Source organism: Capricornis sumatraensis, chromosome 2, assembly GCF_032405125.1.
Source record: "Capricornis sumatraensis isolate serow.1 chromosome 2, serow.2, whole genome shotgun sequence".
NCBI classification, from domain to species: Eukaryota; Metazoa; Chordata; class Mammalia; order Artiodactyla; family Bovidae; genus Capricornis; species Capricornis sumatraensis.
In genome coordinates this window covers 40,896,156-40,910,324 of record NC_091070.1, presented here as the reverse complement: position 1 = coordinate 40,910,324, position 14,169 = coordinate 40,896,156, and the positions used below count along the sequence as shown (strand labels likewise).

At 41.8% G+C, this 14,169-nt stretch overlaps 1 protein-coding gene across 1 annotated transcript in view; it reads left to right on the top strand.

Moving 5' to 3' along the window:
• Positions 1-8,308, top strand: part of FBN1 (fibrillin 1) — a 273,921-nt gene extending 265,613 nt beyond the window's left edge. Inside the window, exons 63-65 of the mRNA XM_068963729.1 lie at positions 2,733-2,964; positions 5,663-5,837; positions 7,015-8,308. Coding sequence (XP_068819830.1) covers positions 2,733-2,964; positions 5,663-5,837; positions 7,015-7,404 — 797 coding nt within the window. The 3' untranslated portion in view covers positions 7,405-8,308. The remainder of the gene's footprint in view (positions 1-2,732; positions 2,965-5,662; positions 5,838-7,014) is intronic.
• Positions 8,309-14,169: the final 5,861 nt, after the last annotated feature.

Below are 14,169 nucleotides of genomic sequence, written 5' to 3'. Positions count from 1 at the left end.
TTTCATAAAGAATGAACCTTTTCTGCCTCTGACTCCTAACCATTGGTCCCGTTTCTGTCCTTTGGAACAAAAGAGAGTAAATCTTAAGCTCTATATTAACAGGTCTTTCCCACACATACCTGTACCTTAGAGGATTTATCAGTCAGAGTCCCAGCAGGTAAACAGATGGCTGCGCCCGATCAAAAAGCATAGGATACGGAAGAAGAGCCTATTGGTGTTCCATTCTGATCAGCCTTGTAGAGCTGAGCACAGCTGAGAAGTCTAGAGGTGGGTATGCAGGGCACAGAGAAGACATCCAGCCCAGAGATACTTCCTTCACCAAAGGAACCACCCTTGGTTCTTCGTTCATCCTTTGATGCCCATGGTCTCCACTGGTTTCTATCACATAGCTCATCTCTAATTTAAAAGAAAGGGAGGGGAACACAGATGATGGCATATTAAATCATTTTGTTTTAGGAACCCTGGAACCTAAGTGACCTTGATTGGGTCACTTGAGAGTCCTTTGATAGAAAGGGTCACAAACAGATGCATGGCTAGGCACTGTGCCATAACAGGCATCTCAACCAATGGCTTTCTTACTGTATATCTACTCCTCCTCTCTGTAACCACATACAGATAAGCAGGGGGAGTTCGAGGAAGGAAGGGAGATGAAGAGAAGGAAGTGAAAAAGAAAGGGTGGAAGGCATATGAAGTGTGTATATGTATGCAAGTACCCCACTCTTACCATTTTACCCACCTGTTTTTCTAATATTAAAAAAAAGTTTTTTTTTTTTAGAAACAATTTTTTCTTGAAAAATGAAACTACCTTAGCAAATAAGGAAAAACTAAAAGAGAAAGGAACAATGTAAATGAGGTCAAATCTCTTGAGAGACACTTTGATATAAAGGAAACCATGAGACTTAAAGTCAGACAGACCTAGGTGTGCATGTCTGCCCTGCTGCTGGGAGATCTTGGAGGGGCTTTCTGAGTCTCACTTTCTTCATCTGGGAAACAGGGATTTTTAATACCTACCTCCATTATTTTGAAGCACATTAAGCAAATGAAGTACCTAGTTAAAAGACAGTTGCTCCTTGGAAGAAAAGCTATGACAAATTTAGATAGCATATTAAAAAACAGAGACATCACTTTGCCAACAAAGGTCCCCATAGTCAAAGCTACAGTTTTTCCAGTAGTCATGTATATGATGTGAGAGCTGTACCATAAAGCAGGTTGAGCTCTGAAGAATTGATGCTTTTGAACCATGGTGCTGGAGAAGACTCTTGGGAGTCCTTTGGACTGCAAGGAGATCAAGCCAGTCAATCCTAAAGGAAATCAACCCTGAATATTCATTGGAAGGTCTGAGGTTGAAGCTGAAGCTCCAATATTTTGGCCACCTGATGCAAAGAGCCGACTTGCTGGAAAAGACTCTGACACTGGGAAAGATTGAAGGCAGGAGGAGAAGAGGGTGACAGATGATGAGATGGTTGGATGGCATCACCGACTTAATAGACATGAGATTGAGCAAACTACAGGAGATAGTGAAGGATAGGGAACCCTGGAATGCTGCAGTTCATGGGGTCACAAAGAGCTGGACACGATTTAGTGCCTGAACAACTTAGTATCCTATCTGTCACACAGTAGGCATCCAATAAGTGTTAAGTGTTACTAAATTGCCTTCCTCCTCTTTTCCATTGGAAGTAGATATTTGCTAAGTGAGGAGAAGGTCAATCTACATGCATTCAAGTGGGCATAAGCCTGAAAATGGGCTATAGCAGTTAAGAAATGTCTTACCAGCAAACTTCTGTGCTGTCCTACAAAGGCAGATCTATAAAAATATATTGGAAGTTTCAAAAAAGAATAAATCAGAGATAATAAGAAACTTGAGGGTTTTTTCCCTTTGAATTAATTTGTGAAAGTTAGATTTCTTTTTCCTTTGTATTACCATCAGACTTGGCTGGTCCCTGTGAGTAGCCCATTCCACAGCATCTGTGTCTCTTGTGGGTTTTCCCCAATTAGTGCCCACGAAGTCTGCACTGAATCTCTTCCAACCGTACTTAGCTTTAGACACAGCCCAGATGCTCTGGGCAGGAGGATGGTTTAGATAAGGAGGTCCATTCAGAGATGGGAGCAGACATACCAGAAGGCACCATTCATCCCCTGAGCAAGCACCTGGGGGCTTTTATAGACTTTTGAAAAGGAAATCCAGGTGAGCAGGACACTTCCTGCAGGATGTCAGCCCTTGTCAACCCTATTCATGCTGAAAAAGGAGTAGGAAACAGCCTCCAGGAATATGGCTCATCTTGGCTGTAGAGAGTCATCCCATTGCTGGGTACTTCTAAAGCAAAGGCACTGAGAACTGCTCCCTGCCCTCCCACCCCGATCCCAGAACCTTGGCCATGAACCACCCCTGCATTCTTCACCAGATGCTCCTGTAGAGCAGGACACACTGCCACTGGCTTCAGATGAGGACTGGAGTCTATTGGTCCTCAGAATGCCATCCTCTAACACACTGCCTGATGCACTTGACCTCAGAGACCACGTTTGCTCACCATATGGCTAGAAGCCACATCTGTCTCCACACCTTTCTCTCTTGTTCCCTTTCCCACCTCGGCCACTTCCACCTACCTTCCCTTCCCAAGAGCCAAGGTGAGGGCCAGCTGGCCAGCACTGGGTCAGAGTGGCCTGACCCAAACTCCTCCATAGAAACCTCTGCCCAGTATCACATATGCGGCATCTTCTGGTTTTCCCTGCAGATGAAAATGAATGCCTCAGTGCTCACATCTGCGGAGGAGCCTCCTGTCACAACACCCTGGGGAGCTACAAGTGCATGTGCCCTGCCGGCTTCCAATACGAACAGTTCAGTGGAGGTTGCCAAGACATCAACGAATGCGGCTCTGCTCAGGCCCCCTGCAGTTACGGCTGTTCCAATACTGAGGGCGGCTACCTGTGTGCCTGTCCACCTGGCTACTTCCGAATAGGCCAAGGGTAAGCAATGCTGGTCATGGTTGGAGGCTTTCTCATTCATAGTGTAATTAAGAATATTGAATTCAAAATGACCTGTCCTAGTAGCACTGAACCATGCTTTTTATAATCCTTGAATTAAATCCAGTTAGCTCTGCAAAGGTTTTAGGTTATTTTATTTGAAGGGGGCCATCTAGATTTCTGGAAATTTATAGAACATGGAACAAAATAATGAAATGACATTGTAAATACCTCAAGATATGGCTTATATCTCCTCTTGATCCTCACATCTTGTTGGAAGGCGAGTCGTTTCTCAGGGAATACAGGGACTGTGATCCATGACAGAGCTGGACTCAGACTGCATATTGCTGATGCAACCTTCTCCTGGGGCAAGCAGGATTCTGTCTTGACTTAAAATGCCTTCATGTAGCTCCTGTTAGGATAAATCATAAAGATATCTTTTGGGGAGTCAGGCTCAGAGGTTAAAGCGTCTGCCTGGAATGCAGGAGACCCGAGTTCGATCCCTGAGTCGGGAAGATCCCCTGGAGAAGGAAATGGCAGCCCACTCCAGTACTCTTGCTTGGAGAATCCCATGGGGAAGGAGCCTGGTGGGCTACAGTCCACGGGGTCGCAGAGTCGGACATGACTGAGCGACTTCACTCATTCAGAGTTTCAAAATATATTTTACATTTTAGATTTAAATTTACATTAAAAGTTGCAAAAGAACTTTAAATATAAGAGTTAAAACAGTTGTTATATTTTCCAGGTAGCATACCACATTGTATTGTGAGAGTTGGGGCACGGAAGATATATTGTTGTTCCATTTAGTAATATAAAAGTTACTGTTTTCATTTTCAGCGTTTAGGTCTTCTTCCCAGTTGAATTAGTCTGGACTTGACTGTCTTAGTTTTGGCTATCCTGTGAAGGAGCTCACAGTTTAACTTTTTAGTTAGGAACACAGAGACATTAAATACACACACACACATATATCAGTGCACACACATATATACTCCTCCCAAGAAAAAGTCACATAGTCCACAACACACACATACGTGTATATATCAAATTGTTAATTTTGTGGTCTTTGGTTTCTTGACACAGAAACATCAAGTGATTCATTTTGGGGTGTGTAGAAGGTAAAAGAATGCTTCATGGGAAGCGTACAGAATGCCAGCAATAGGACTCAAATTCCCAGATGTTTGTGTCTGGCTCTCAATAGACTCATTCTTTATAAATTTAATGCCAGAATCATTTTCCCAGCAAAAATTGTGACACTCCAAACTGGCTTCTGGCCAGTGGGACTTTATAGTCACACTTCTTGTAAGTGGTGTTCCAGGCATATAAAAATACTGGGAGTTCTGAGAAAGGAACCAAAGCCTGTGAATTTGGGGTTTGCTTCCAACAATTTCATAATTATGTGAATGCACACACACAAAGAATGAGCACTTATCATTTCATCCATATTACTGTTTCTATACATTTCATGGTAGAAAAGTAAAGGATTAGGAAAGGAAATGTGTTGTGCTCAGCAGGATTACAGAAAATACTAGAAAGCTGTAAATTGCTGCAAAATACCAAAAAAAAAAAATATGTTAATGGCATTACATTTTGAATATTAAGGGCATAAAGGAAAATGAGTTATAAAAAGTAGATCAACTAATACAGAGAGAAATAAATGGTATTTAGTCTACATTATGACCTATTAGTAGACCCATTAATAGAAATTCACCCATTTATAACAGTTTGGGCTCCTGTGTGAATCACTAGAGTGGACAAGCCTATCCTAATATAAAGATTCTCTTAAGATCATTCAGATATTTCAAAACATTTTGAAAGAGGAGCCTGATAAATATATTCCAAGTGACCTATGAAATAGTAAGCAGAATAACAAAACAAGGTACTTCTGAGACATGCAAGCCTCTCTCCATAGCTTGGTGTTAAAAACTGAAAGGCAAAGAAAAACAGCTGAACTAGTTCTCTCTTGGGCATGGGTTTATTTATCCAGCCTCACATGAGTCAGAGCCAGTGGACCTAGTGGTTTTGAATGACTTGAAACAATTTCCCACAGTTGGGCAAGCTCTGATACATGTATTTAATACACTGCATATCTTCACAATATATTTCTAAATCAACCTACGTTATTACCTAGAGCTTTCTTTCTATCTTCAGGAGCCAAAGTGAGAGGTCTGATAATAGGAGAGATTGCTCAGAAGCTGGAGTGGTGAAAGGTGGTGCTGGTGGAACTGGAGGTGGCTGTAATGGTATCCGTTAAACAGGGAGAGGGCAAGGAACTGAACACTGATGTCACATACCTTTCTCACTCCTGTGGAGCCTATTTTATAAGAAGGCAATTTTTATTCAGCCTCCTGAGTCACATGATCTCCCCCTCATCTTCCACTCTTCCCTTGTTCCCACTCCCTGTCTCCTCTCCACCAATATAGCAAAACACCTGCCACGTTACGTTTGGGAAATAAAGGGGCAAGTAAATATGCAAAATAGGGCCTTGAGAGATAGTAAAAAGAAATCAATCAACTCAGGGAACTGAGAATTCAAGACCAAACACAGAGGGCTTCAGTGTGGTTCTAGCACCAGCCCATCATCCAGTGGACACATAATCAAAGGCTGAATGTCACCAGGCAGGATCTGGGCTTCACCAGAACTTTTGCTCCTCCTCCATCTCCCAATTCTAATGAAAACTACCTACGCTCCCCTTCCACCATAGGCACTGTGTTTCTGGAATGGGCATGGGCCGGGGAAACCCAGAGCCACCTGCCAGCAGTGAAATGGATGACAACTCACTCTCCCCAGAGGCTTGTTATGAGTGTAAGATCAACGGCTACCCCAAACGCGGCAGGAAGCGGAGAAGCGCAAATGAAACAGATGCCTCCAACATTGAGGTGGGTGAGAAGGTGGTTTCTCCTGATGCCTCCTAATGCAGAAAGGCCCTCCAGATTCCTGTGGTTTCCTCCAAGGATCCTCCAAAGTGTGAAAAAGCTCCCTGGGGAGAAAATCCAGACATTCCCTGAGCTCTAGGCTGCATTTTACACGAGTCTGTGGGGCTCTCTGGAGTTTCTTGCTGCCTTTAGGGAGTGGCCATTCAAAGGTTTTCACATACTTGCTCATTTCCTCTGTCTCGCCAAAAAGAAAGTTAAACACCCGCCCAAAGTCTGATGAAAGGACAAGGTCTAAGATCCAGGAGAGCAAGTGGGCAGAGCAGTGAAGTGACATAGTGCTCCGTACATAGGGATGCCAAGTTCTGAAAGCTAGAGACTTCTCTACCGAAAGAGCCATGTGGAGTGTGAGGGAACTTGGATTCCAGACAAAAACAACATGGAGCTCCAGCCGCCTGGTTTTCTTTGCCTACGGCTGCTGCAGCCTTTCAGTCAACTCAGAAATGCAGATACTCAGACCTCTGGCTGCGGGCCCGGAGAGCCAGCACATGTGGTCCCAGAGAGGCAAGCAAGAAGCCAGGTGAAAAGCATTGAATATTAGCAGATCATCAGAGCCAGGAAGTAGGTTCATAGGTGTGGCCTTTGGTGAGATGGTTTTGCGTCAGTGAACAAAATGGAAATAAACTGGTTCTTTCTTAGCATCGGTGCTGCAACCCATCTGTTGTGGTTTGGGAAATGAGATAAGTCTTTGAAAAGAAAATAACATATTAAAACAGTCATTCTCAAACTTGAGTATGCATCTGAATCATCTGGAAGGCCTGCTAAAATGGATTTCTGGGAAATGTCCCCAGGGTTTCAGATTCAGTAGGTCTCAGGTGGCACCAAGAACTTCCATCTCTAACAGATGCCCAGATGATGCTGATGCTGTCGGTTGAGGGACACTTTGAGACCCACTGCAATACAAGACCAAATACAAGTGGTTTCAACTTCTTTCTTGACATGTTTAGTATTATAAATATGTGCTAATGTAACACTTGTGGCTTAAACAGTATTTTATGAATATTCATTTTCAATAGAGTATATGCAACATGAGAAGAAAGTTGTATTTGAGTGAGGGTCACTTTTTCTTTAGTAAGTGGCATATTTACCTTTTATATTCACACGTTGCCATATGTCTTTCCAGGATCAACCTGAGATAGAAGCCAATGTGAGTCTTGCAAGTTGGGATGTTGAGAAGACAGCCGTGTTTGCTTTCAATATTTCCCACATCAGTAACAAGGTCCGAATCCTAGAACTCCTTCCAGCCCTCACGACTCTGACGAATCACAACAGATACTTGATTGAATCTGGAAATGAAAACGGCTTCTTTAAAATCAACCAAAAGGAAGGGATCAGCTACCTCCACTTCACAAAGAAGAAGCCAGTGGCTGGAACCTATTCATTACAAATCAGTAGTACTCCACTTTATAAAAAGAAAGAACTTAATCAGCTAGAAGATAAATATGACAAAGACTACCTCAGTGGTGAACTGGGTGATAATCTGAAGATGAAAATTCAGATTTTGCTTCATTAATTCACCATCCAGAGACCAAATAATTAAAAAACCAAGATAGATAGGTAGAACTGAATTTTTCCCCCAATCAGAATCTTCATATTATAGGTACAGTCTTTCACCACGTAAATTTCTATAAATAAGCACTATTCTTGTATTACAAAAGCAAGGTACAGGTGACTACCCTAGTTCAAAACAACCACTTTCTCAGGCTTCTCATGTATGTAGCTAAGCTACCTTGTCATATGTGTTGATTCTTGAAAACTGGGACATGTATTTCCACTGGGGGTTGGCCATTCATGCTGACATGCCATCCTTCTAGCAGACGTACAGGAACGTGCTTTCAATCGATGGACTGTTCTGTTTTTTCAAATTGTAAAACTTTGCTTCTCCAAATGCAAGTATTAGGTTGGCCATTTATAATATCTATTTGGTGCTAGTAAATTCTCAAACTAGATTTATAAATGCACTGTAATATTTACACAACTTAGAAACCAAATTACAAGTATTCAGTTCAAATACTTCATTAATTTTTTTCAATCAACCAAAGTTAGTGCAGTAGCTTATCTCAGTTATGAGTATAATACCTTACATGTAAATTAAGTGTGTGTATACTGTAATCGTGCTATTTTTTATCATTGAAACATTTATAAACTAGAATAATAATGCCCTTAATGTGAGGGTTTGTAATGGTGCTTATTAAGACCAAAGACTTCTTAAATGTATACACCAAGTGGTAATGAAATTTCTGTGACTGGCCCACGCATGCATGGAGGTCTGGGAGGACCAGGAAGCAGCCTCAGCAGCCAGAGGATCACCAGTGCATCCTTCATCACACCTGTGCAATATGCCAAGACTACCCTCGGCCATTCCTGTCAACAAGGGGTCCATGTCATAAATGTCACAATAAAACAGTCTCTTTTTTTAGTGTACCCCTCGGCTTTGTGTTCTTGCATGGATGTGGGAGTGGAGGCGCCATTCTGGAGATTTCATAAAGTCCCCTGAAATTAAATTATCCTCAATGTGTTAGTTAGACCTCCTAAAGGTGCCAAATATATAACCACCTGAAAAAAATTTAACATATTTGAGTCAGTCCTTTGTTTTATTCATTCAGGACAGCAGAGTTATTTCTTACCGACAAGATACTTGGATTGTAACATTATTTCTAAAACATGACCTAAAATTAATCCCATGGCTTTTAAACTACTAGACCTCAGTGCTTTAAAACACCAAATTCATTGTCTTAGAGCACATGCATTTCATTATAAAAATTTATCATGCCCCCTCCCCTCAAATATACACAGTGTTGGCAAGATTAGATGTTCTATCCTATTTTCTCCCCTAAATATCTGTTGTTAGTTAATGCTAGTCTAATCACAAAGGGGTAATCCCAAATTGAATCCAACTGAATGCTATAACTCTTGTTTTCTGAATGTCATAGTTTGAAAATGCTGTTTTATTTTAAGGGCAAAATTGAATATTTAATAGTTAAGCTCATTCAATCGATATGAATTTTTAAAACCCCTTAAGGCATTAAAGGATAGTGGAAACAGAGGTGAAATGAGATTGCCACATGGAGAAGAAACCATACAGGACACAGAAAAGTAAGCTTCAGAAAACTAAGCTAATGAAGATGGAGTAGGAATATTCTAAAAGACAAATCCAGGGTCTGTTGGTATAAAGCTCAGTTTAGCACATACCTTCCTAATCGTCAAGCTACCCATTGAGAGAATGGGTTTCCTTGCAAGGTGGTGAGCTCCATCACTAGAGGGTTTCAGACTAGGCAGCCAGTGTACAAGAATGCTTTCTTTCACCTGACAGGCTACAAACATCTCAAAGTATTTTTTAATCTATTATTTTGCCATCCAAAAAAATCTCAGTTCTACTGAGCATCAATTATGAGCGAGTGGAATGACTAGGTTGGAAGGGATTTGTACCCTGGTTAGGAAGTTAAAATATGTTTCAATTTCCTTCTCTCTCTGTGCCTATGGTTCTCTGATGGAAGTGTACTAAAATTGTTGAGAAGTATAGCATATGGTAAACAACAGCTTGCAAGTGGAAAATGTCTTTGATAAGTTAACCAGAACAGTATTATATTCAATAATGGATTATCTTTATAACAACAGAACAAGATAGAGTTGGCACATAGTAGATCACTTTGATATTTTTAATAGTCTCAGTCTGGATTTTATTTATTTCAGAGCCAACAATTTTCAACAGCATATTTTCCGTGTTTCTGACTGTAACGAAACATTTTCCTCATTGTTCCATTGTAAATATTCTTCTTGTTGGAACTTTTTTTAATCCTGAGATTTAAACCTGTACCTTTTAATTGTCTGTGACCTTTTGATTTTACTTTCGATGGCTGAAGAATTTGGTTTTATAAATCTCAGAAGCTTGAAAATGTCTTGTCTCTACCCCTCAGTCCATTTCACTTGCCAATAATTATTTTGTAAGTAGGTTGAAAGGAACTCAGCTGGCCTTATGAAATGTTTAAACTTGCACAAACAACTACATTTTTGTTCAACAAATAGCATTTCACTCAGCCAAAACTGCTTTGGACATTGCCATTACAAATACTGTTCGACTTCAGAAATCATGTTTGTAAATTAGATGAGCCAAAATAAAGGACAATTAGGTTGATATAAGCATACTTTAAAGTTATATATCTCTAAACTGTTAAATTTTTTTAAGCAGTCAGCTTTGTCCATGGAATGTACTATATTCTGACTTTAACTTTAGTTGCTAAAGATAGGTTACAAAGCTAAATATAAAATGGTTTAAAGACATTGTTTTTAAGTGCTAGAAGATTACTGGGAGAAAGAGTACTTCTCACATACATAGCTGAAGACAGAGTTATTTGCCCCTTGCCAATTTTAAACACTTTGTTTAAAAAAAAAAAAAGCAAACCAATTTAATTTTTTAAACATTTTGAAACCCAATATGAGCCTCACATTATGTATTGTTAGGAAAGGATTCTCAGTAGTACAAGTTTAGGATTAAAGAGAAACAAGGCAACTATGAATTTTATTTTGCAGATTCCATATGTATCTAAGACTAGGTTCACATACAAGATTGGGTCTCAATGAAAGGGTCTAACATTCTCACAAATGTCTGTGTAGACATAAGGGTCTTGTACACTTGACACCTGACATACATTTGGCAGGACCTGGCAATGTCACAGAATCTGTTATTCCAACTAACTGCTAATGAATCCAAAATGGTTTTTTGGCAAAGTCATAAACAATCTTTTCAGGACACAGGCTGTTTTGCATCCTTGATGGATGCCTGAATTATGACCTCTACAAATAGAAGTCAGTTTCATTTTTACTATTGGACAGCAGAAGGTGCATCCCTTTTAACTGAATGAAGTCACAGCAGGTAAGTGGCTGTGATTTTCCACAAGCTCAACTCTATCATTTTTGTTCTACACAAATATTCACTGTCATTTTTGGTCTTTACAACTATTCCTATTTCATGAATCAAAGCAGCATTACCCTATGTTACTTTTGCCCCTCAAGGGTTGGTTATAGTGTCAGCTAGAAGGCATCAAGTATATTTCCAGAATCCTTGAGTTCAAAATTAAGCAACACTGAGGTAGAGACATTTAGCAGAAAGCAGCTGCTCCATTCAGCAGTTTCTGGGTAACTTTCAACCCCCTCCTTGATGTGTTCTTTGCAGTTGTACTCAGAGTTGCAGAAATCAGAAAAGGTCTGTTACCTTTCTAAGGTAAAATTCTCTCTGGTAGATAATTAAATCAAACCTGTATGATTTAGCTTTTGCTGGAAATGGAGACACCTGAAAAAATCTCAGTGATAAATACACATCTCATCAATCCCACCAGTCATTTACATAAAGAGTTCACAGGCCTGTATAGTTGTATCTGCACCAGGAAAGCACACCCCAGAGCACAACATGGTTTAAAGGCTGGTGGGGCTTACTTTGGGGAGTCACAGAGGGCTAACAGAAATAGAGATTTCACCATTAAATGATGTACACAAAATCTCACATGCTCCAGGATTCAGGGCAGAAACTGATTTGAGAGAAGCCCAGGTCAGGTATATCTGCTGATATTGGAGACTGCCCAAGAGAGGCAGGAGGTAATCACAGTTCACCCTAGGAACACAGACACTGGTAGCAGCCATTCTGGGGAGCTTCTACCATGTGGACATTACTACTTCCAGTGCCATTGTGGAATCCTCCCTCTAGCTCATTAGTGCTAAGACCTGGGATCACCCAAAGCCTGTAGGAGCCAGTGCTGAGATGCCTCTAGCTAAGCAACTAACTGTGGGGGACACAGCCCCAATCATCAACAGACAGGCTGTCCTAAAACCCCCTTGATCGTATAGCAGAATGTGGATCTGCCCACCAGAGGGCCCAGAAGCCAACTCTACTCACCACTGGGCAGGCACGAGGCCCGAATGCCCTGGGCCCTAACCCTGCCCCCCACCGAGCCTGTTCTAGCCTTGGGACTAGCCTCACCCACCAGGAGGCAGACACCAGACTCAAGAAAAATAAAATCTGACCAAAATCACAACTAGCCATTGAATAATCATCAAAGGAGGAAGCTGGAACCTACCAAAAAAAGTAACCCTACATCCAAAGACAAAGGAGAATCCACAGCAAGATGGTAGGAGGGGCACAATCACGATAAAATCAAATCCCATACCCACCAGGTGGGCTTCCCTGGTGGCTCAGATGGTAAAGAATCCACCAGCAATGTGGGAGACCTGGGTTTGATCCCTGGGTTGGAAAGATCCCCTGGAGAAGAGAATGGCTACTCACTCCAGTATTCTGGCCTGGAGAATTCCATGGACAGAGGACCCTGGTGGGCTACAGTCCATGGCGTGGCAAAGAGTCGGACACAACTGAGTGACTTGTGCTACTCTCTGGGTGGGTGACCCACAAACTGGAGACCAATAATACCAAAGAAGTTCTCCCACTGTTGTGAAGGTTCTGAAGCCCACATCAGGCTTCCCAGCCTGGGGGTTCAATAAAGGGCCTGAGAATTCCCAGGGAATCTGACTTTGAAGGCCAGCAGGATTTGATTACAACTTCCACAGGACCGGGGGAAACAGAGACTCCAGTCTTGGAGGGCACAAACAAAACCCTGCGCACACCAAGGCTCAGAGGAAAGGAGCAGTGACTCCATAGGCGACCGAAGCAAAACTAACTGCTAGTGTTGGAGGGCCTCCTGCGGAGGAGCGGGTCAGCAGGGGATTGCCACAGGTAGGGAGGCATTGGTAGCTGCAGTCTAGAAGGTCCCCTCTTGGAGGGTGGGGTCGCCTCAGGCCAAAAAATTACCAGGGAGGGAGTGAAACCCCATCCTTGAGCAGATAATTAGATTAAAGATTTACTGAGAGTGGGCCTGTTTTTCCCACCACCAGCCCTTCCCAGGAGGGAGTCTCCAGTGGAGGCATGGGTCCCTGGTGGCCTGCAGCAGGACTGGGGGCACTGAGTGTGGCAGTACATGCACGGGATCTTTTGAAGGAGGTCACCATTATCTCCACCATAGTTTGTCCTCAGGTAAATAGCTGGGAGGGAACATAGCTCCACATATCAACAGAAAAATTGGATTAAAGATTTACTGAGCATGGCCAAAGATGGAGAAGCTCTATACAGTCAACAAAAACAAGACCAGGAGCTGACTGTGGCTCAGCTCATGAACTCCTTATTGCCAAATTCAGACTCGATTTGAAGAAAGTAGGGAAAACCACTAGACCATTCAGGTAGGACCTAAATCAAATCCCTTATGATTATACAGTGGAAGTGAGAAATAGATTTAAGGGCCTAGATCTGATAGATAGAGTGCCTGAGGAACTATGGGATTAGGTTCGTGACATTGTACAGGAGACAGGGATCAAGACCATCCCCATGAAAAAGAAATGCAAAAAAGCAAAATGGCTGTCTGGGGAGGCCTTACAAATAGCTGTGAAAAGAAGAGAAGCAAAAAGCAAAGGAGAGAAGGAAAGATATAAGCATCTGAATTGTGCGGTAGTTTGAGCATTCTTTGGCATTGCCTTTCTTTGGGATTAGAATGAAAACTGACATTTCCAGTCCTGTGGCCACTGCTGAGTTTTCCAAATTTGCTGGCATATTGAGTGCAGCACTTTCACGGCATCATCTTTCAGGATTTGAAATAGCTCACCTAGAATTCCATCACCTCCACTAGCTTTGTTCGTAGTGATGCTTTCTAAGGCCCACTTGACTTCACATTCCAAGATGTCTGGCTCTAGATTAGTTATCACATCATCATGACTATCTGGGTCATGAAGATCTTTTTTGTACAGTTCTTCTGTGTATTCTTGCCACCTCTTCTTAATATCTTTTGCTTCTGTTAGGTCCATACCATTTCTGCCCTTTATCAATCCCATCTTTGCATGAAATGTTCCCTTGGTATCTCTAATTTTCTTGAAGAGATCTCTAGTCTTTCCCATTCTGTTCTTTTCCTCTATTTCTTTGCACTGATCACTGAAGAAGGCTTTCTTATCTCTTCTTGCTATTCTTTGGAACTCTGCATTCAGACGCTTATATCTTTCCTTTTCTCCATTGCTTTTCGCCTCTCTTCTTTTCACAGCTATTTGTAAGGCCTCCCCAGACAGCCATTTTGCTTTTTTGCATTTCTTTTCCATGGGGATGGTCTTGATCCCTGTCTCCTATACAATGTCACGAACCTAATCCCATAGTTCCTCAGGCACTCGATCTATCAGATCTAGGCCCTTAAATCTATTTCTCACTTCCACTGTATAATCATAAGGGATTTGATTTAGCTCATACCTGAATGGT